This window comes from Trichomonas vaginalis, chromosome IV, assembly GCF_026262505.1.
Source record: "Trichomonas vaginalis G3 chromosome IV, whole genome shotgun sequence".
NCBI classification, from domain to species: domain Eukaryota; phylum Parabasalia; order Trichomonadida; family Trichomonadidae; genus Trichomonas; species Trichomonas vaginalis.
The window spans coordinates 39,724,106-39,745,470 of NC_067206.1; the positions used below are offsets into that span (position 1 = coordinate 39,724,106).

General features: G+C 32.9%; 11 protein-coding genes and 1 non-coding gene across 12 annotated transcripts; 8 read left to right on the plus strand and 4 right to left on the minus strand.

Annotated features, from left to right (window-relative positions):
- Nucleotides 1-260: 260 nt before the first annotated feature.
- On the plus strand, nt 261-6,800 carry TVAGG3_0251710 (ubiquitinyl hydrolase protein; the record flags this gene model as incomplete). The annotated part of the gene is made up of 1 exon (XM_001324696.1): nt 261-6,761. One exon carries the CDS (start codon nt 261-263, stop codon nt 6,759-6,761), a length of 6,501 nt encoding a protein of 2,166 aa, XP_001324731.1.
- Nucleotides 6,801-6,863: 63 nt separating this feature from the next.
- On the plus strand, nt 6,864-7,919 carry TVAGG3_0251720 (regulation of vesicle fusion; the record flags this gene model as incomplete). The annotated part of the gene is made up of 1 exon (XM_001324697.1): nt 7,017-7,856. The coding sequence occupies one exon, from the start codon at nt 7,017-7,019 to the stop codon at nt 7,854-7,856; it is 840 nt and encodes a 279-aa protein (XP_001324732.1).
- A 287-nt stretch (nt 7,920-8,206) lies between these two features.
- On the minus strand, nt 8,207-8,565 carry TVAGG3_0251730 (uncharacterized protein; the record flags this gene model as incomplete). The annotated part of the gene is made up of 1 exon (XM_001324698.1): nt 8,331-8,549. The coding sequence occupies one exon, from the start codon at nt 8,547-8,549 to the stop codon at nt 8,331-8,333; it is 219 nt and encodes a 72-aa protein (XP_001324733.1).
- A 590-nt stretch (nt 8,566-9,155) lies between these two features.
- Nucleotides 9,156-9,841, plus strand: TVAGG3_0251740 (hippo signaling; the record flags this gene model as incomplete). The annotated part of the gene is made up of 1 exon (XM_001324699.1): nt 9,157-9,801. The coding sequence occupies one exon, from the start codon at nt 9,157-9,159 to the stop codon at nt 9,799-9,801; it is 645 nt and encodes a 214-aa protein (XP_001324734.1).
- A 220-nt stretch (nt 9,842-10,061) lies between these two features.
- Nucleotides 10,062-10,576, minus strand: TVAGG3_0251750 (calcium-binding protein family; the record flags this gene model as incomplete). The annotated part of the gene is made up of 1 exon (XM_001324700.1): nt 10,111-10,539. The coding sequence occupies one exon, from the start codon at nt 10,537-10,539 to the stop codon at nt 10,111-10,113; it is 429 nt and encodes a 142-aa protein (XP_001324735.1).
- A 1,291-nt stretch (nt 10,577-11,867) lies between these two features.
- TVAGG3_0251760 (tetratricopeptide repeat domain domain-containing protein) lies at nt 11,868-13,511 on the plus strand (the record flags this gene model as incomplete). Its single annotated transcript, XM_001324701.1, has 1 exon — nt 11,868-13,511. The coding sequence occupies one exon, from the start codon at nt 11,868-11,870 to the stop codon at nt 13,509-13,511; it is 1,644 nt and encodes a 547-aa protein (XP_001324736.1).
- A 154-nt stretch (nt 13,512-13,665) lies between these two features.
- On the plus strand, nt 13,666-14,913 carry TVAGG3_0251770 (uncharacterized protein; the record flags this gene model as incomplete). Its single annotated transcript, XM_001324702.1, has 1 exon — nt 13,666-14,913. One exon carries the CDS (start codon nt 13,666-13,668, stop codon nt 14,911-14,913), a length of 1,248 nt encoding a protein of 415 aa, XP_001324737.1.
- A 134-nt stretch (nt 14,914-15,047) lies between these two features.
- Nucleotides 15,048-15,549, minus strand: TVAGG3_0251780 (Chain N 40s Ribosomal Protein S13; the record flags this gene model as incomplete). The annotated part of the gene is made up of 1 exon (XM_001324703.1): nt 15,087-15,542. One exon carries the CDS (start codon nt 15,540-15,542, stop codon nt 15,087-15,089), a length of 456 nt encoding a protein of 151 aa, XP_001324738.1.
- Nucleotides 15,550-15,725: 176 nt separating this feature from the next.
- TVAGG3_0251790 (Rho guanyl-nucleotide exchange factor protein) lies at nt 15,726-17,210 on the plus strand (the record flags this gene model as incomplete). Its single annotated transcript, XM_001324704.1, has 1 exon — nt 15,732-17,162. The coding sequence occupies one exon, from the start codon at nt 15,732-15,734 to the stop codon at nt 17,160-17,162; it is 1,431 nt and encodes a 476-aa protein (XP_001324739.1).
- A 298-nt stretch (nt 17,211-17,508) lies between these two features.
- TVAGG3_0251800 lies at nt 17,509-17,582 on the minus strand. The gene has a single exon. It is a non-coding gene; the product is annotated as a tRNA-Lys (tRNA).
- Nucleotides 17,583-17,737: 155 nt separating this feature from the next.
- Nucleotides 17,738-19,444, plus strand: TVAGG3_0251810 (glycine-rich protein family; the record flags this gene model as incomplete). Its single annotated transcript, XM_001324705.1, has 1 exon — nt 18,345-18,884. The coding sequence occupies one exon, from the start codon at nt 18,345-18,347 to the stop codon at nt 18,882-18,884; it is 540 nt and encodes a 179-aa protein (XP_001324740.1).
- A 640-nt stretch (nt 19,445-20,084) lies between these two features.
- TVAGG3_0251820 (uncharacterized protein) lies at nt 20,085-21,357 on the plus strand (the record flags this gene model as incomplete). Its single annotated transcript, XM_001324706.2, has 1 exon — nt 20,118-21,218. One exon carries the CDS (start codon nt 20,118-20,120, stop codon nt 21,216-21,218), a length of 1,101 nt encoding a protein of 366 aa, XP_001324741.1.
- Between the last annotated feature and the right edge of the window lie 8 nt (nt 21,358-21,365).

Genomic DNA, 21,365 nt, shown 5'->3' on the forward strand with positions numbered 1-21,365 from the left:
TTCCAGAGTACTCGAGTACTTTGATATATGATTAAAATCATATTATAGTATTTAGATACATATGGTTTTGATCCAATTAGTTGATATGCATTAGGTGTTGAGATATTGATCAAAGACCTTTTCCGTGTAAACTTTTGATTTTGAGTTAACTCATAGAAAAATTGAGAGGTTTAGCGCACCCTAAAAAAATGCATTGCATATATTTAAGTATTTCAAGTAACTTTTTAATTTTTTTTTTAAAACGGCAATTTTTTATTTTTATGAATACACTTGATGATTATAAGCTTTGGGAATCAAATTTATTGGTAAATCTTAAACTTTTTAACAAGGAATCAAAAGAAATTCAGCTTTTTCTTAATTTTTTAACGCAATATTCCGAAAATGGAATTATTTCAAACTTTAATTCTCAATTTATTCCAGCAACAGTTCATAACTTTTTATCTACTATTCTTTCACTTCAACCTACAGACTTTGCATCCAAGAGTGTCGTTCAAAAACTATTAAATGAAATCATATCTTTACTTACAATTGCAATTACCAACAATCATTTTGAATTCGCAACAACATTGCATCGATTGTTTGATTCAAAGGCTGTTTTATATCGTAATTCCAATACAAATTCTACCACTTCACAATTTCTTCAAGCGATTACGAATAATTACTTAAAATCTAACTCGTTTACTACTCTTTTAGCCAAGATAAATGATGAAACTCAAGTTCCAAACATTAATCAATTATACGCTTTTCTCTCCGTTTTATTTGAAATTCATAAATGGTTTGATATGGTTTACCTTTCTAAATTTATATCAAAGATTTCGAATTCTCTCGGAAAATTCTATAAATCGTTTGATTCAAACTCAATTCGTTCATTAGATAATGATTTATTACAAAATGTAATGCATCTATCAATCTATTTATCTTCTTTGGATGAGTGCTTTAAAGAAGTTTGCGTTAATACTCTTGATTTCGCAATAATTTTACTTCAAGTCGATATTTTGGATAAACAGTTGATTGGTGCCAAAATAATTTCCTTCGGAATTAACGATTTAGCGGAAACAGAAGAAGAAACTCTCAACGAATGGTTTGATAAATCAAATATTTTTAATATATTCTTAAAAAGGAGCTACCATGAATCAGTAATAAATAAATTCTTCAAGATCTATAACATTGCAGCTCTCAACGGAAAGATAAACCAAGATATTTTATATAAAACTCTAATTAAATCTGCAAATTCCTCACAAACGCAAAGAAAAGAGTATTTTAGTTGTATACTTCAATGTTTTGCTTCTAAAACTGATGAAATTCAGAATTTTGTTGCATATTCTTCCACAACAGATAAATCAGAATTTCTTTTTGACTTCATGGGTTTCGTCTCCATTTTCTGTTCAATGCAGTACCAAATGCAGTCCAAGCAAGCAATTGATTTCCTTGTCAACGGTTTGACAGATGAAAAATTCATAAAACTCTCAATTCAAAAAATCCTGGAATTTCTGAAGTACAAAATTTCAATGTCTCTGATTCAGGCACTTTTTGATGGTTTGTCAAATCTTCTGAAACCAAAAGTTGACAACAGAATCATTGAGTTATTGGAAAACGTATTGAAATCAATCGACATGGAAGAAGAAAACGAAATTTTGAGGATTGATGTTTCATTTGCCGACAAAATCACCCAAGTCATTGATTCAGGCGAAAACAATCGTCAAATTCTTTTCAACATTTTATTTTTGTTAGTTACTAAATTCAAGAAGAAAATGACAAGGAGTCAAATCGAAATTTTGTTTAAGAAAGAAGACAATTACTTATTAGATTTCCTCAGTTCTTCCTTGAAATTGCAGCAATTTGACTTCTTGTTCCCTTCAGCCATCGAATTATTATACAACAAAATAGATGAATACGATTTCGTCAACGCCAATCAATCGTTTTCCAGATTGATCTGTTCATTTGAGTTATCAAACGAATGGCAAAACAACAGAGTTGTTGAAGCAAACTCAAAATCATCTCCTACAAAGAAAATTCCGAGATACGCTCCAATCTCTCTGAAATCAGAGTTCCCAATGACATTGAGATTGTTACAAGTCTGTAAAAACGAGGAATCAACAAAAATTGCGTCTACATTTTTGATCGAATTCGCAGAACAGAGTAAATCGAATTTCGGAATTGACGGATTTATTTTCATTTTGAAGCTTTTGAAGAATATTTTGACTTTCGGAACAGACGAAGCCAAAATCAGAGCCATCAAAATAATCCTTGAATTACTTCCGAAATTCGAAATCGATGTAACCTTGGAAGATGTTGGAATCAAAAGGCATCATCCGAGATTCGAAACAGATTTGATTACTGCGAAGATTTATGCCAGAGAAAACTATTTCGATATGAAAGTTAATCCGAATATAACTGTTCAATCTCTTCTGGCAAAAATTGCAGCAAAAATCGGTTGCAACAAAGATGACATTTCATTATTCTATGAAGGAAAGAACCTTGGAAGGCCATATACTTTATCTCAGTATGGAATTCTTTCGAATACGAAATTCAACATCATAGAAAACAAAAGGAAAATAAGAATGCAGAAATTCCCTAAAAATAGTTTACCTTCTGTTGCAATATGTGATTCAGGAATTTGTGATTTGTTATTTGGATATCTTGAAAAAGACAATGAAAAACTAATTGACACTGCTTTAGTTCTTCTTAACCAAATTCCCACTGCTCAAAAAGCTTTGGATCTTTGCTATGAACCAAATATTTTGGAAATAATTGTGAAATCAAAAACATGGCAAAACCAGAAATATTTATTAGAGAGTTTGGACGAATCTCTTGATTATGGGGATGATTACGAAGAAGAAGATACAACATTCAGCAATGATTATGATCTAATTATTTCTTTAATTAATAAGAAAATCGATATCAGAGCAGCTCCTCCTGCTTTAATGATTTTATCAGATTTGGATTCACCTCATATTATTAAGTTCTTTGCTGATTATTTCAATATTGCTTTGCAAGTTTTCTTGAATGCAAGGACTGATACTGAGATTGAAAGCGCAATTTGTTCTTTCTCAAGATTGCAAGAGATTGACAACGAGAAGTTTGCTGATTTACTATTCACATCTGATCTAAAGGTGTTTGAGTTCACAGAGATAATGTTCAAAGTCCTTATATCATTGATTAACAAAATGGTTGACAAAACAAAAGCTTTCGATTATTTGTCAAAATTTGTCAATGAAATTGAATTTCATGAGAAATTATCTGACATATTCTTCGAATGCTTATGTCATGCACTTTCGGAAGAATCAGATGTGCAAAAGCTGATGCCGAAACTTAAAGAATTACTTCATAGAACAACACAAGGAACATTATTTGTTGGAATTGTCACGTTTTTGGCAAAAGTTTCTGAATTCCAACCAATGGTCATTGATGAAGAGATATCGCAGATCATAATACCAAGAATAATTAGAGAGCAAAATGAAACAATTCAGAATTATTTGATCAAAATCATTTCAATCGCTGTTGTTACATTTCCAAATGTCAAACAAATGGCATTGAATGTTTTGGGAGAATGTTTAAGCAAGCCAAGCACAACATTCGGATTCACATCAATGGAATTTGATTACAAAGACGAAGATAAGATGTGCGGACTTAAAAACTTAGGAGCAACATGTTATTTGAATTCCATTTTGCAAATTTTGTTTTCGGATTTCACTTTTAGATCTGAATTACTCAAATTAAAGAATGTTGACAAACCATGGATGAAAGATTTGCAAGTTTTGTTCAGCAGCATGCAATTATCAAATAATCCAATCCAATCAACAAGCACCTTCTGTAAATCCTTCAAAATCAATCCAGCAGAGCAACAAGATGCTGTTGAATTATACCAGAACTTACTTGATAGTTTGCCGAAAAACGTATGCCAGAAATTCATTGGAAAACTCACAAATACTTTCGAAGGAATCAATGAAACATTTACAGCTGAGAACAAAGAAGATTTCTTCTCTATTTGCTTGGATGTAAAAGGTTTCGATTGCTTGGAAGACTCCTTTGAAAGTTTCATTTCTTCACAGTTTTTGACAGGAGATGATCAATATTATGCCGAAAGTTTAGGACATAAAATTGATGTTAAAAAGTTTGTTAGGATATCAGAACCTCCTGAGCATTTGTTCATCCAACTAAAGCGCTTTGAATACAACTTGGATACTTATGAAAGATACAAAGTCAATGATAGATTCGAATTTCCACTTGAAATTGACATTTCAAGGTTCACGACATCACCAAATATCAGCCAAAACTATAAACTAACACATGTTTTATTACATGATGGTGAATGTGAATTGGGTCATTATTATTCATTGATTTTGATCGAAGGAAAATGGATTTTGTTCAATGATAAAACAGTTGGAGAATTTCCAAAGGAATGTTTTGAAGCTGAATGCTTTGGAAGTGAAGATTCTGCTGATGCAAATTACTATTCTCCTTCTGCTTATTGCTTGATCTACACGAAGAATGATATTCCTCATAAATACTCAGAAGACAATTCGGAAATTTCAGAATTGATTGATCAAGACATCAAGAAAGAAATTGAAGAAGAAAATGACACATTTTGCAGATACGAATCTACATATACAAACTCCTTCTTGAATTTCATTCTTTGGCTGAACGAAGAGAAGATTCTTTTGGACTATTTCTTCAATGTTTATGCCCATTCAAATCTTGTTGAAAGCAAACGAAAAATGTATAATTCTCTGCTGAATTATAAACAACAGATTATTTCAAGATTTGCTCATGAAAAAGAACATCTCTTGAATATTTTGCTTCATGCAAATGACCAAATCATCTCTTTGATTTGCGAATTAATCACAAGTAAAGTGCAAATCGAAAACAAAGATGATTTCATTGTTATTGCTGAATCTTTTGCTGCTTCTCTTAAGCAAAACTTCAACAAAAACAATCAAGTATTGAGCGTCAAAGCTAAAGCACTTCATTATTTGTGCAAAGATATTAGTTTATCAAGGACATTGATCGAAAACATAATGAACGCATTATTTGTTTTAGGAAGAGATCCACAGATTGATCAAATGGCTTTGTTGAGTATTTTCAAAGAACACGTTCATGAATTAACTGAAATGGATTACTCCAATCTCTTAGCTGCTGCTCCAAATTTGTTGATATCTATAAATGGAACTTCATTAATGGCTGTTTTCGTTACTGCGGCAAAAGAGAAACTTATTGACCTAATAACAGTTCTCAAAACAATTCTTTCTTCTGCTGATGAATCATATAGTGTTTTCCTATTCAATGCATCAGTTGGATTCATTCCTGTTGCTCTTCTAATTGAAGTTTTCAAGGAATGCGGTGTAACTAATTTAACAATTGCCAAAACTTTGAATTTGGCTCTTCTCAGAGGAAACATTATGTTACAAGCCAAAGCAATTTTATTCGATTTGTTACTTGATGAAAACGAATTAACAAGAAAATATGCAGAAAAATTTGTAAAAGGATGTTTCCCTGGAGAAATCAATGAAAAGACAGCTGAAGAGATTCTCAATGGAATACCTGCAATCAAGAATGATTTCTACGATGACATTGACGATGATTCTGATGATGACTTGGAAATGATTAATTATGATGACATCGACATCAACAACTTCATTGAACAAATAACAGAATTTTTGAATACTGTAGATATTATTAAATATGACACTGGATTTAGATTGACAAGTCTTGGAAGAACACTTCAGAGAGTTATTGTGAGACAAAATACAAAGGAATTGGCATCCGCTTTACTTAAATTAGTTGAAAAATTAGGTAAAAGTGATGCAAACAAATTAGAATTCTTGAGGGCATTAGAACTCTGCGATGAGATGAATCTCAAAGCTGTTGTCGATGAAGATTTCATTGAGAACTTTGTCAACACAATCTTCCCAATTAACTTCGATAATGTTGAAAGCGGATGCACTCTTTTCAACAGCTCTTTCGTTATTTTGAAGAAGATTAGTCAAAGTATTGACAGTTTCATGATTCTTATTATGCTTCCTGATTTCTTCGAATCAATGGTTTCTTTCATCGAATTCTGCGAATACAATATGAGTCTAGATTTTGTTGCATTCGTGATTTCTCATGAAGAACTCTGCCAAAGTATTGTTTCTGTCATCAATGACAACGATCGAGTTGTTTCTACATCCAAATCGAATCTCCTTGCAATTTTGTTCAATTTGAAGACCGATGAAGAGACAGAAATAAAGGAATACTTAGTTGCAGTTGCCATAGAAGGAGGCTTGATAGCATTATCGGATAGTTTCATGTCGGATGACAGTGATTTGCAAAGCACTTTCCAGATTCATATTTGCGAAATGATACAAGACGTTTCTTTTAAATTCAAGCACAGCGACATACATTCACAGTTTATAAGCGATGTTGTCACTAAAACAATTAGTGCTGATGCTTCCTTTGTTAGTCCAAATATTTCAAAGATGATTAATTCGATTTTGTCAGAGAAATCTGCACAACACTTAATTAGAATGTTCGAAATGATTAAAACAGGAAATGTTCCAATTGCTACTCTCTGCATGATACTTCCGGCCATGGCTTATGCGAACAGTTTCAAGGACAACAAGCAAAAAGTCTTGGAACTTATTGAGGTTGCGAAGAAGGCAGTAGTCGAACAAGATGAAAGCCCATCTTCTCTTGTTTCATTGTTCTTAGAATTGAACCTGAAAGATGAAGATGTTTTGCACAGTCTCAAAGAATTAATGCAATTGGTCACTGATTGCTAATTTTATTTTGTATATTTCTAAATATATATATATTACTCGTTAAAATACATTTGATTTTTTTCATTAATTAACTAATTGATTAGCAATGGTTTGCTTGCAGCTGATTGTTAAGCGAGTCATTGATGTGTGATATTAAGAAAAGATTCAGACGTTTGATTTTCGATCAATATGGGTTTGAAGCTAGTTTTACATGAAGAAAAAAATCTTTGTAGAATTTGTCACTTTTTATTTTGGAGAATGGCATATAATCAAGAAATGTTTCTCGAAATCCTTGACGACGATGTGCTCGTTGATAAAGAAAAGTTGATGGCTGCCTCATATTATGGCGTGCCAGATGCTGTTCGTGCAAAAGTTTGGATGCATTTACTAAATGTATCTGATTCTTCGCATCATTTTGAAGGACAGCAAGTTGTAGAGCGCACAAAGTACTATAAATCTCTGAGACCAACAACATTTCCTTATATCAAAAACGCTGTTAACACTGTAATTCATCATATGGCTTTGACAGAAGAAAATATCTCAGCAGGATTATCAAATATACTTTGTAATTACTTCTCATGCAATCCTAACGTCCATTTCAACATGGGAATCGTTTCATTAACAGTTCCATTATTCATTGCATCAGAAAATGATGAAGTATCATCATTTTTCTTATTAACCAATCTTTTGGATCGATGGTACTTCCAAAATTCTGATGATATTCATATTAAACAAGCAGCAAAACTTGCAAAATATATAAGTATTTTCTATCCTGATTTGGCAAACCATTTCTCGTCCGAAGCTCTCGATATGAGCGAAATTTTCATCCATTGGTTCCAATTCTACCACTCTACAGCCCTTCCTATTCAATCTTTGTTAAGATTGTGGGATACCTATCTATCTCTTGACGCAGAACATCTCAGAAAGACAACTTTGTTTGTTTCTCTTGCTCTCGTTGAAAGATTGATGCCAAAAATCTTAAGAATGGAACATATCGAAATCAAGAACTTTTTGTCTCATCTTCCATTTATTGATATTGATGTTCTTTTGGTTCAAGCTCAGACAATGCAGTCTCAATTTGCTGCAATGTTCGCAAGTGAAAAATCTTCCCAATAATTTATATTTTTGTATTTTTGTTATAAAGAAAACTATTATCTTATTTATGTAAGCTATTACCAACTCATCTTATTATATTTTTCAGCAGTTTCAAAAATAAATTTGATAATTTCACCTGATTTGAGTCCAACTCATGAAGGATTATTCATATTTAGTCTGTGTGATATGTAATTTGTGGAATTTGGCTCAAATTCTAAAATAAATAAATTTGAAAAAAATTCTCATAATATTTCTGTATATTGAATAGAATATTGGCTATATAGTATATGTATTCAAGAATCTCAACTAGACTATTCACGAATTTCTTTTTCATTATGAAAATTATAAAATTATTGAGGATTTTCCGATGAGGAATAGTATATTTGTTTTCTGTAAGCCAGTAGTTTGTATAACTAATTTTTAATAATGATACAATAAATCTTTTTGCGGATCTATATTTAATAATGAAACAATAGCTTTATAAAAATATCTGGGTTATTCATCTGAGTCTTCTTCTAATATATTATTAATTTCTTCGTCGTTTATGAGATTATCGTCATCACTGATAACAGCGAAATTAACTTCCTTTAAAAGGGGTGCCTCCGGATACTTCTGACCAAGAATTTGGTTGCCATCTGCAACAGAAGAAACTGTCATACGTGGGAAGTTTCCAAATTCTAAAACTGATTCTTCTTTTGAACACAAGCAACCCATTTTTTTTCGAATGAAAACTGAAATCAAAGTGCCAAAAATAATCGAACCATTGAACATGATTTGTGCAATGTTCGCCTTCAATATGTATCATACTACTAATGTCATAATATAATTTAAACAAAATCCATGGAAAATTTCAAAATTGGTGTAAATTTGTAGCAATAATCATTGTTTTTTATATGTTAGAGTATAAAAATATAAACCCTATATTCTTTCAAAGTTATTAAGATTCTTCAAACAATATGAAACGTATGTTTAAGTATTTTGACTCAAATCACTTTAATCTCATATTGCTTGAATTTAATATAATCATATTTTACTTTAAAATAGACTTGAAGGTTCACAATTTTTAAAATTTGCTATTGTTTAGCTAAATCTTATCATGCAATTGCGAAAAGCATCATTAATATTGTAAGCTGCATGTTTTCTGTGTTATGTGCATTCGATGGATAAATCAATTGAAAAAACAATTAACTTTGAAATCGGAAGTTTTCTTGCTACTCTTTACGCCATTCTATGAAATTTTCATATGATAATCATATTGAACAGGATCAATATCGAAGTTCTTGAACTTGAGACCAAATAAGCGGTTTGACACTCACCAGGAATGAATTGGTTTAATATTGGTGGTAATAGACAAACTTTCCGTCCAGTTAGGCGCGGAGGTATCAATCAGAGGAGAACAAACCTTCATCAACACCAGATGGAAACCCTTGGTTATGGCGATTTCCATGAAGCGGTAAAACTCCCTGAGGGCGAAGACCTTAATGAATGGTTAGCAAATGGTGTAGTTGATTTCTGCAATCAGCTCGAAATTCTTTACAGGACAATTACGGAGTTTTGCACACCAGAAACATGCCCAGTAATGAGTGCAGGGCAAGGCTTCAAATATCTATGGTCTGATAACAACCAGTACCAAAGGCCAACTGAAGTATCTGCTCCGGAATATATAAGTCTATTACTCGATTGGGTGAAAGATCAAATTTATAACGAGGATATTTTCCCAACTGCTCAGGGAAAGCCTTTCCCAGATAATTTTCAGCAAGTAATCAAAAATATCATGAAGCGACTCTTCAGAATTTACGCACATTGCTATTGGCATCATATAGATAACTTCAAAACTCTCGGAACAGACAGCCACCTCAACACTTCGTTCAAATATTTCATGTGCTTTACTCTCGAGTTTAATCTGATACCTCCAGATCAACTTGAGCCATTGCACGATCGAATCGAATCCATTACGCGTTCTTAAATAATAATTAGCGGTGTAGTTTTTTCCAATTATCCAAAAATACCAAATGTTCTTTATTGTAAAAAAATATATTGAAATAAAAAATCTAATGTTGTTTTTACTCTTTTAACTTTTTTGATTTATTTTGTCTATGATTGTTTACCCTATGAAAATAGTTTAATGGTTCAAATACATTTTTATCAAATTCAACTTTCATAATTCTAAAACAAGAGAATGGAAACATAAAATAGTTTTTATAGTGAAATAATTTTGTCATGAAACTAACGTGAAATTTATTCTAAATTAATACAAAAATAATCTTTACAATATTTAATCATTAAGAAGGATATCAACAAGTATATTATAATCGATAAATCCATTATCTACCTCAAGCTGTGAAAATAGACGCTTGATCTGCTGTTCTTCGAAAGGTTGGTTGCAATTCTTCAGAACTTCAATTGCAGTTGCTTGTTTAATCTTTCCTGTACCATCGCGATCAAAAACTTTGAATGCGCTAACAAGTTCATCACGACAATTAGAATATCTTGCTATATGATAAACAAAATATGCATATTGATTAAAGTTAACTTGGTCATATGCTGATATATCCCTGTTTACTGCAATTATTTCTTCTTCTGTTGGATTCAATCCAAAAGCACGAATTGCTTTTTCTAACATTGTTAACTCGATGTTTCCGTCAAGATCATCATCAAAGTCATCGAATGTATCATGTAATTTTTTGAGTGTACTTGGAGTCATAAATTGTTTAATACTCATCTCGAATTTTTAAACCGTTAATGACGATTATCCAAAACGCACTAAAAAGTGACTGAAAGAAAACTGTTTCGTTAAGTTCTTCGTTTGTCTGGCATTGGATTTTGAATCAGTGGCTAACAAGGAAGCTCAGTGGAATCAAAAAGCAAGATTCTACAAAACATTTTTAATTTCATATCATTTTAGTCAGTTCTGGAAGTTTAAATATATCCTGCAGATGAATCTATGTAGTCAAATGACCATATTAAGTACTTCAATCTCATGATAGTAATATGGGATTTTATAAAAAAAAATAAAGATATATAATAAAATTTTAAACAAATACATAATATAGAGATATAATTGGCATATAAGCTATATGAAAATATTGATTATTATGAACAAAATGTCATGAGAAATCGATATTTCAAGATTATAATTGCTCAATCAAGTGATTTTATGAAATCGCTTTGAATTCATCATCAAGTGGAATAAACCACATTGATTCATTGAAGAGTTTTGAATGTAATTGATCATGGGGACTATCAGGATGATTTGAAACTACAGGACGTGAATTTTTATTTGGTTTCTTGATTAATGGTGAATTTCTGGTGTGGTTTTTGCTTGTTAAATTTTTAAGATTTTCGAAAAGTTGCTTGAAATCTAAATCTAAGCCCTTTGATTGGTTCTTGGGTTGATTTTTGACGGTTTTGGGCTTATCATCAAGTTTTTTCTTGCTTGATATCAGTTGATAAAATACCAAGAATAAAACAAGCATTTTAATGTCACTTTTTTATTCCCTTCTAATCAGATTTTCTTCAAATTTTAAAGATCGATCTTATCCCGTAAATTACATTGTTTTGTGGATTGTAATCAGTTCTCTTGTATTGTGCACTTCCTAATATATGCATTCTCATACTTGGTCATGAAGTTATCTCTTTCATAGATCCGAGAATCATTGCAATAGAAAATTCATTTTTTTCGGGCTTCGATTTGTAAACTATTGAAATTCTGAGTTATTGAAAATCAATAGTGAGGGGAATAGAAGTCATCTTATTGTATCTGTATTATCTAAAGGTCAATTACTTTGTAATCAGGCTGTCATTTAATAAATTATTATATTTTAATAATATTTTTGAGCTTTGGCTCATGTCTTACAGGGTGATTGTTTTTTGGACATGATATCACCATATATCACCATCATTGCCTTGTTTCAAATATCTTTCAGAATTATCAAATTATATCTTATTATCGAAGTATTATCCTATTAATGCAGAGTAAAGTTCTAATTAATATTAAATCATGCTCATATGATAGACTAAAAGTTCATTTAAATGCTTGTTACTCCATCTCCTTTATTAGTTGTTCATCATAAACATCAAAATTTTGATGATCAACTATACCATTTAGAATACGCTTTGGCAAATAATGCATCTGATATAAATAATTCACCAAAATCACAACTATTTACAGATTTAGCATTTTTATGTTTAAATGAAGATAACCAAAATGCAAAAAAGTCATCACTTCGAGCATCGATATTCCTTTCATTGCTTACTGACTTAGAAAGTCCTGATATTCCTTTGTTTTTGGGAATATTAGCACTCTCAACTAACGATTCATATACTGCAAGACATTGGCTTCAGAAATCTGCAAGCCTCGGAAATAAAAATGCAATGGTTTTACTTGGTAGATTAACAATGGGAGCTTTTAATACAGCTCCACTCCCTGATTTTGACGACCGCCCCATTTTAACAGCAATCCGTTGGTTTATTAGAGCAATTCGCAGCGGATCTGTTGTTGCAAATTACTATTTAGGCGAATTATATTTTCAACATAATGATTATCGACGCGCACTTATTTATTTTAATACATATTTCGCAAAAACTAAGTCCGTCTTAGCTGCTGGTTTTATTGCAGTTTCTCTACAAAATCTTGGTCAAACACAATTGTCAATTAAATGGCACAGATGGTGTGCATCACAAGGATTACAAGCATCAGCGAACTCTTTACTAGTAATATATAGAAGTGGAAACTATGTTGTGTCATTTTTCCAATGGCTATCAGTTGCAACAAGATATAGTTTCTTAAAAGAGAAAAAATACTTCTTTTCACCACTTCTTAAAGCAACTCTCACAGATAAAATCGAATTTCCTCAACTTTCTGCTGCAATTTCTTTATTATCTTTTTCAGAGCCATATAAACAAGCATCGCAATTTTTACCAGCACAGCCATCAGTAGAATTCAGACCAATCCTCAATGAAAGCGAAATTGTTGCTGTTTCAAAATCAGATAATCCAGGACTTTGTCCAGCCACTCGTTTGCCATCAATTCCAGCCACAACACCAACACAGCTTCTCCTTAAAGCCTTTGATCTTGCAAATCCTTACTTCGAAAAGAGAAACCTCGCAATGTGTAAGTCAATTTTGCAGCATTTGCAGAATCTCAAACCACGAGGTATCTGCGAGAGCCATTTGTTCAGAGCCAAATGCAAATCTCAGTCTGCAAATGATCTTTGCACTGCAGCTTTGATTGCTTTAGTTCTTGAAGACGCTGCTTACGCTTTGGAGCTCTTTGGAAAGGCAGCAATACTCGGAAGTGAAACAGCAAACTTATTTATTGGTTTAATATTATTCCATGGCTTAGTAAATACAGAAAGAACTGAATCCGGAGTAATTTATCTCTCAAGATGTCCACTTGAACCTGTTGCCCTTCTTCACCTTGCTGTAATATACAATGACAAAGTGTGGGCAAGAAGAGCTGCTCAAAGTTTAGGTTCTACTGAAGAAAGTGGAGAAATGCACGAATACGTGGGCGATTTGTTCGCGAATGGAATCAAATTCCCTAAGGATGGCAAGGTCGCAATGATGTGGTATGGAATTGCCCTCCAGAAATACGAAGAATTCGGATTAGATACAAATAATATTTTGCAGAAAATGGCTCAGCATGCTTACAACTCTAGGTCGTCATTTAAGTGAACCACATATTGATTTGTTCTTTGTTTTTTTATATGTATATAAAATTATATTAATATTGGAAATTTTCGACTTTCTTTCATATAAATCTTTAATATGAATACTTTGATATCATTTATTGTTGTCATGCGTCATAAAATCTTCATAAAATTTTTTAATGAGCGTTTATGATTCTTTCATGAATCAATCCGAAGATCCTCTTATTCGAAATGAGCAATATATGAGGATAATTGAAGATAAATTGGAAGAATTAGCAACTCTTAGAGAAGATTATTCCAAAATTGAATCCGTTATTCAACAATATAATCAAGAACTCGAAAAAGTTAAAGAAAATACTGAAAAACATGAACAAACAATAGTCATTCCGCCATCATCTATAAAAAATACTGATGAAACAGAAGAAGAATCCATTGCACCAGCATTATCACCAAGAATAGCAGCACTCGCAGTTTCAGAAACTAGTGACGAACAAAAATATTACGATAATCTTGAAAAAGTACAAGACTTAGCGCTTCAAGTACCTGAAGAATATAAAAAACGAGCTCAAAAACTTGTAAACGTATGTGAAGAAGTATACAGCACAAGATTATATTTGAATGATGTACTTAATATCGAAATACCAGACAATTTTGATTTTGATAGAATTGGAATCACATTTAAACCAAATAATGTTCAATTTATGGATGTAGAAAACGAAGTTATTTACTCAGAACCACCAAATAAACCAATACTGGCAAAAAGAAAAGAACTTGGACAAATAGAAGAAGATATTAAATCACTAAATCAGCGTATTTCAGATAAACGTGCAGATCTTGAACGATATGCAAGAGTTTATGATCTAAATGTTAAGTGTCTTGCAGCAAAAACGATTTCATCAACTTTACCTCCAAATTCAGTTTCAAATATATTAAAATCCGAAGAAGAAGCAAAGAACTTTGCAAGTATGAACAAAGCAAAAGCAGAAGAATTAAAGCTTCAAATTAAAAGGCTTCAAAATGAAATTTCAGAAAAGCAATTCGAAAATTCGCATGATATTGTTACATTAGTTAACATGATGAAACAAAGAAAGCTTGATGAAGCTAAACTTCAGCACAAATATAGATCATTTTTAAGTGAACTTGCAGCTCTCACACATTGTATTGATTTAGATTGTGAAAATATTAATGTTATACAAAGTAATGTCGAAAAAATGAAAAAGCAAGTCTCTAAATTGCAATATGATACACAGTTTTATACTTGTCCTGCTTATTTAAGTCATATCAAGCTGCGTGATATGGAGTTGAAACAACAGCTTCAAAAAGTAAAATCAACAAAGGAAACGTTACAATATAAAGTTTCGATGACGAAAAGAAAAATTGAGCTCACGAATGAGAGAGTTCCAGATGATCTCATGAGCAATATCTAATTCTAATTTTTTAGAATAGAGATTATTTATTTACTCTCTACATCCTTTCTAATTTTGTTTGAAAATTTTAAAATAGAAAATTAGTTCTTGTTGAACAAATTGACATCAGTTAATTTGATAAATTGACAATTTATATAGAAATTTACTGATCAAGAATGTATGGAGAGAATCATTTAAGCAACGAGAGCAGAAGCTGTCTGGGCGTTGTACTTCCAGTTTGGAGCAAGAACACGGCGTGTCTTGTAATAGCGGGTAAGACGGTGAATTCTTGACTCGATAAGGATGAGACGGTACTTGCCATCGACATCGTGCTTAGCGTGCTCGAGGTGCTTGCGGACGTTTGTTGCCTTCTTGATAAGATGATAAAGTTCTTCTGGGAGAGCTGGGGCGAGGCCATTAGCCTTAAGGATACGGAGAACCTTGACGCCTGTAACAGCACGGACCATGCCAACACCATTACGGTCACGAAGGAGTGCGCCGATCTGAGATGGGCGAACACCCTTCTTAGCGTAGTCGCAGATCATCTGGACGCATTTCTCTGCAGAGAGCTGGAGCCAGTGTGGTGCTGAACGACGGTATGGGCATGTTGAAGAAGAAATACCTTTGCCTTGGGAGTGAAGACGACCCATTCAAAAAAAGGAAGAAAAATCTAACCGCAAAATAACCGTAAATTTTGCTGGGCCAAAATTTGCCCTGTATCAGAGTTAATTATGTTATCTTTAACGGGGTTGTTATGCTGATTTATGATCCGTTTTTAAATCATCATAAATATCAATTTTTATCAATTTCATTGATATTTTTTTCTGTCAAAGTTTCAAATGAACTCAAATGATCCTCTTGGTGATCATTTCTTTGTTATAGAAGAAGAGTTTGGACGTCAATCATCATTAAATCCCAATGATATCGAACCTAATACAGTTGAAACATGGATGGATGACAATGAAAGCGACCATTGTGTTCTCTGCAAAGAAAAATTTCACCCCATATATCGTAGAAGACATCACTGTCGCTATTGCGGACTTTTGATGTGCGGAAATTGCACTCAATCATCTGCAATCATTGAAGATAAACTTGAACGTGTTTGTGATTGCTGTGCTGCTGTAATATTACCTCCCAATTTCTCTAATAATTCATATCCTGGTCTCCGACAATGGGTATCCCTATTAAATATTAAAATGACATCATTCAATCCGAAACAAGCTGCATTTTATTACATATCTTCATTCTTTACATCAGAAAATACGATTACGCACAAGTATGCAGTGAATACACTCCTCAAAATGTACAAGAAATATCTTCCTGATATCGTTAAAGCTTGTGTAGCAAGACCATTACTGTTGCATGCAATGAATTGCAAATGTCACTCACTTGCTCAGACAATTGAGCTTTTTGTCACTCTTTACAGTGCAGATCCTTCAAGTTCTGATATTGACTTTACAAATCCAGAATTCTCATCTCTCGACATAAATTCATTCTTTGCAGCCGATTCCTTGGATATCAAGCGTGCTGCATCACGATTACTCTATTTACTTGTTTTCGAAGGAAGATTGCATCCTTCTGATCTAATGGGCATCGAAAAGCTCATAAATTACCCAGACAAATGGGTTGCTGCGTTCATCATGGCCTCCATTTCATACAAAATTGTGCCACACGATGTTGATGAATATTTCAATTATTCTGTATCAGGACCAAACATTATACAGAACTCTAAGGATTACATTTTACATGTCCTCAAGTTATATGAGCCGAATACGCCCCAAACATCAACAGCTGCCAAGTATTACGCATCAGTTTTTCTTGAATACGTTGCACACTTCCCAGAAGACTTAAATATCATTGCGAAATCAGATTTATCTCACATGATGACATATTTGGTCCAATCTTTCCCGAAGAATGCTGAAGATCATCGCCCAGAAATAAGAAATTCGATTATCTTGACAGCATTGCTTGATCACCTTTGGAAAGGAGCAGATAATGGAACAATTGATGAAGAATCTAAGCGTAACCTCTTCTCTTACGTTCTTCTTCCTCTTTTCGATATCATCGGTATCGAGAATAAATCTACTGAGAAATGCCTCTGTTCAATACTTCAGGCGAAGTTCTTGTCAATAGTCAGAATAATTTGCAAGACTGTTGAATTCAAAGCTGCAATTTGTTCCGAACAAATGCTATCTATTCTAAAAGAGCTTTCACAGAATGCTTCTGTTGTTGGCGAAGAAGCTTCCAAGACTCTCGCCGTACTTAATTAACTGTTGTTTATTATTTCCCTGAATTTGTAAAATTTATTTGATTCTCTGTTGTTAAATCATACGAGTTTTTCTTCCAATGATAACAAAACTATCCATTAAAAAAATCAATGTTTGAACAAAATGATAAATAAAACGATCGATTTAGTGCACACTATTCTATTGAGCAAGGAATATTCCTGCATTTGCTGCAAGTCTATTTTCATCATAATTGAATTTCTCTTAATCACCATCATTTTGCAGTTGAACATTTATTTGATTTGTGCTATCCGATCTATTAAAAATGGCCAATAAATTATCAATTTAGAAACACATGGTAAAATTCAATTGTTTTCAAAAAAATTAAAAAAGCTATCCTGGGGAGTCGAACCCCAAACCCTTGGAATAAAAGTCCAAAGCTCTATCCTGTTGAGCTAGGAAAGCTTTACATAAATATATACTTTAATGTTACCATCATAATAAATATCTACTTTTCTCAAGATTCGAGGAAATATAGTACCAGTGTTAGAAAGATGAATTTTTTAAAAAAATCCATTGTTCTTTGTTTTTATATCAAAATTACCCATTTTTCAATAATCATTTTTTCCTATCCTGCCCATTATAAATTTTATCATATAGTTTATTCGATAATTTAAATTACCATGGTAATGTTAATGTAGATCATCACTTAAAGACATATACATTCAATTATCCATGTCCATTAAGTTACGAATGTACCGACTATGTCATCAAATTTCAGCCTGGAATATATAAATTTGAGCTCTATGGTGCCTCAGGGGGTGCTGATGAGGGGAAGATATCTTCATTTATAGACGAAAATGGTAATTGTATAAGCGATACTATAGTTGAAATTTACAATGGGAACACTAAATGTAAGAAGATTGGAAGCCGTGGTGGTGCTGGAGGATATATATCTGGCATTATCAAGTTGTCACGCCGCATAACCGCTTTTGCGACGATAGGAGGTCAAGGATCAACTAAATTTGTTCCCGGCACTAAAACAATCAAAGGCGGTTATGGAGGTGGTGGAGATACGTTTAATTTCAACGTTGGGATAATACAGATGGATGGGGAGGTGGTGGTGGTCAAACCGCTGTCAAATTTCTGTCAAATGACCTTTGGCATCGCGTAATTGTGAGCGGTGCAGGCGGTGGGGCAGATAACTCATATACTAATGCAGACAATATGTATGATGATGGATCTGGAGGATCAGGTGGTGGTTTGACCGCACAGGGCTTTTGGGCAAATGGTGTTTATAATTCAACTAAATTGGCAAATTCTACTTTCGGTTTTACTTTTGGATTTGGAGAAAGTGCACTGCAATCGGGGTCTAAAAATCATGATGGAATTCAACAACTAACTGGTGCAACAGACAGACCAGGTTCAGGAAGTGGATGGTTTGGAGGATTTGCCGGTTACAATGGAAATGGTGGTTCTGGAGGAGGAAGTTCTTGGGCACTCTCTCCAGATGCAATCATTCCAAAAGGAGAGATTTTCGCAAATGGTAGTTATTATAACGAAACAGAGAGTCATCCATATTTCTTCAGCTTGGACGATGGATATGTATTCAGTGATGTCAAAAATTATCCTGGTATCTGGGAAGGTAATGGTCGACTTGTAATCACCATTCTCGACTCTATCTTTTATCCTTCTTGTTTCAGTAACTATTTTCATTTCAAATATTCTATTTTGTTTGTTTTTATTATTGATCCTACTTCCGAATAAAAACGAAAATTTCAATAAACCCGATTTTTATTAAGGTATTATGATATAGTTATTCAATTCTGTAGGTCATGGAGTTGTCAATTATACAGGGTGTCTAAATTTTAATCAATATCAACCAATCCCCAAAACATATCATTATCAGTGAACTTGCTCTTTGGCTTCTTCTTCTCCTCTTCTACATTCAAGATGTCATCGAATGAATGACCGTTGAACTTCTTTTGTTGCTGTTGTGGCTGCAACTGCTCAGGCCGGACATCTACTTGGAATTTTTCTTCTTTTTCTCAGATTGTTGCTGAACTTTTTCTTTTTCTGGTTTAATATTCTGTACTTTCGGGGTGTTCCAAACGTCTGCCTTTGGCTGCGATGTCTGTATATCATTGACTGATGGTAGCCCTGCCCACTAGTTGCACTTCTTCTCGCTCCAAAGCAAATGGCAACACAAGCTCAACAACTTCGCGGACAACATGTAGCTTACCTGGTTCTAGCTGTGGTTTCTGCAGTCTTGATCCAATTATCGTTAATATACTTGATTGGAAGGTTATCATGATATTGTACATAATGCATTTTGTGAATAAATATTCATATTTCAATTTCAAAAATATAATTTGAGTAATATGAATATTCTTTTGAAAGATATGAATGTATGTAACATCATTGTTCTAATAAACTATGTGGGATATGTAAAAAGAGTCAAAATCATTGAATAATGTTGAAAATATGTAAATATTAAAAATTATGCTCAATTTATTTTCAAAAGAACCGGCTGTATATATTAAGTTCATTATTCTATTCCAAGAAAATCTTGAAATAAAATTTTTATTATCAAATATATATAATTTTAACTTTATTTTTTTGTTTCTTTTAAAAATTTGGACTGGAATACATCGAAATTACACAATTCCGAATCTAGTAATAGTTGTTATTTTTCAAGTAGAATATTAATTTATATAAGTTAATGATATTATAATTAAATTGACAAATTTTAGATCACAAATTAGGAAATTATTCAAATTTCTGGATGAAATAATAATTCATAACATTATGTAGTTCAAAATATCATGTTAAACATTTCCTAAATGCATTTACAAAATTTTTGACATCAAATTCAGCGCTGTACGTTACCGTCTCTCAAATTCAACCATCATCAAATAGTTGCATTTATTTATTTAAACAATATTTTCAAAAAATTATTTTTTTTTGGTTTCATAAATTTTTTTTGAAGTTACATTTCAGATGACTTCTCGCAGGAAGAAGAGAATAGATCCCATGCTTTACATGGGTTACGCTGATGAGAAGGAATCTATCGAGTCGATTGAAGCAAAGTTCGCCATGATGGAAAACAAGGAAAGACAAGGTGATTTATCTGCCGAAGAGTCAGCCAAATCCGTCTTTCTTGAGACAGCAACACCAGATCAACTTCCTCTTGACGTTTGGTTTGACTTAGAAAATTATGGAGAAGAAGAGGAACAATTATTAGATGATGAATTCGAACCAGGCTACTATGACGGTGACGAAGACATTCCGAGATCAATGAGGAGATCACACTCACGCGGTTCCAGTGAATCTTCTGGACCAAACTTTGCTAATTTCACCCAAATAGACCACTTAGGTTCTGGCATTGAACTTTGGCCTGATTACAAGTTGCGTTCTGTTGATTGTGAGAAGAATTCCGCAATGATCAGTACGGAATTTCCAAATGTTCAAGAAGGTCTCTCATACGAAAGATTCCAAGATATTTGCCAAAAATGCCCAATTACAACAATTCGAAAGATGACACCAAAAGCTATTTACGATATTGCAGGCAACAACATCGATGCAATCATCATGGATGTTCCATTTGGCCACAATGGTTGGAATGGAAACACATTTTACCAATTCCTTCGCGAAATGAAAAATACAATAGGACAATCCTTCTTCGTCATCTGGGCAGATCCAGAACATCTCCCAGACGTCGTTGGAGCTTGCACACGATTAGAATTAAAATTCTGCGATTCCATTTCATGCGAACTTCTTACACCAACAGGATCTCCTGTTTCCATCAAGCTTAGAAATGGCTTCAATAGGGAAACAAGAATGCTCGTAATGTACCATACCGACGATATCAGCAGAAATGACCTTGCCCAGCAACGTATCAAAGATACAGGTTGGGGAATTTCTGTTCGTGGCGGCAAAACTTACGATAGATTCTCGATGCCAATGGTCGCACATCAAATCATCGAGACAATGCTTCCACAGAAGAAGAATAAGCGCCGCATTTTCGTTGAACTTTGGCCATCTACATATAGCAGAAGAAATGGCTGGATAATGATTAATGAAACTGAATATGAAGAGTAAAAGATCTGAAATTCAAGTTCTACTCTTAATAATCTAATTCATTATTCAATATTATTAATGGATTTTATTATTGAATACTGATTTATAGAATTAATAGAATATTATATTATTTGAATAAAATATATTGATGATGATTTATGCTATTGT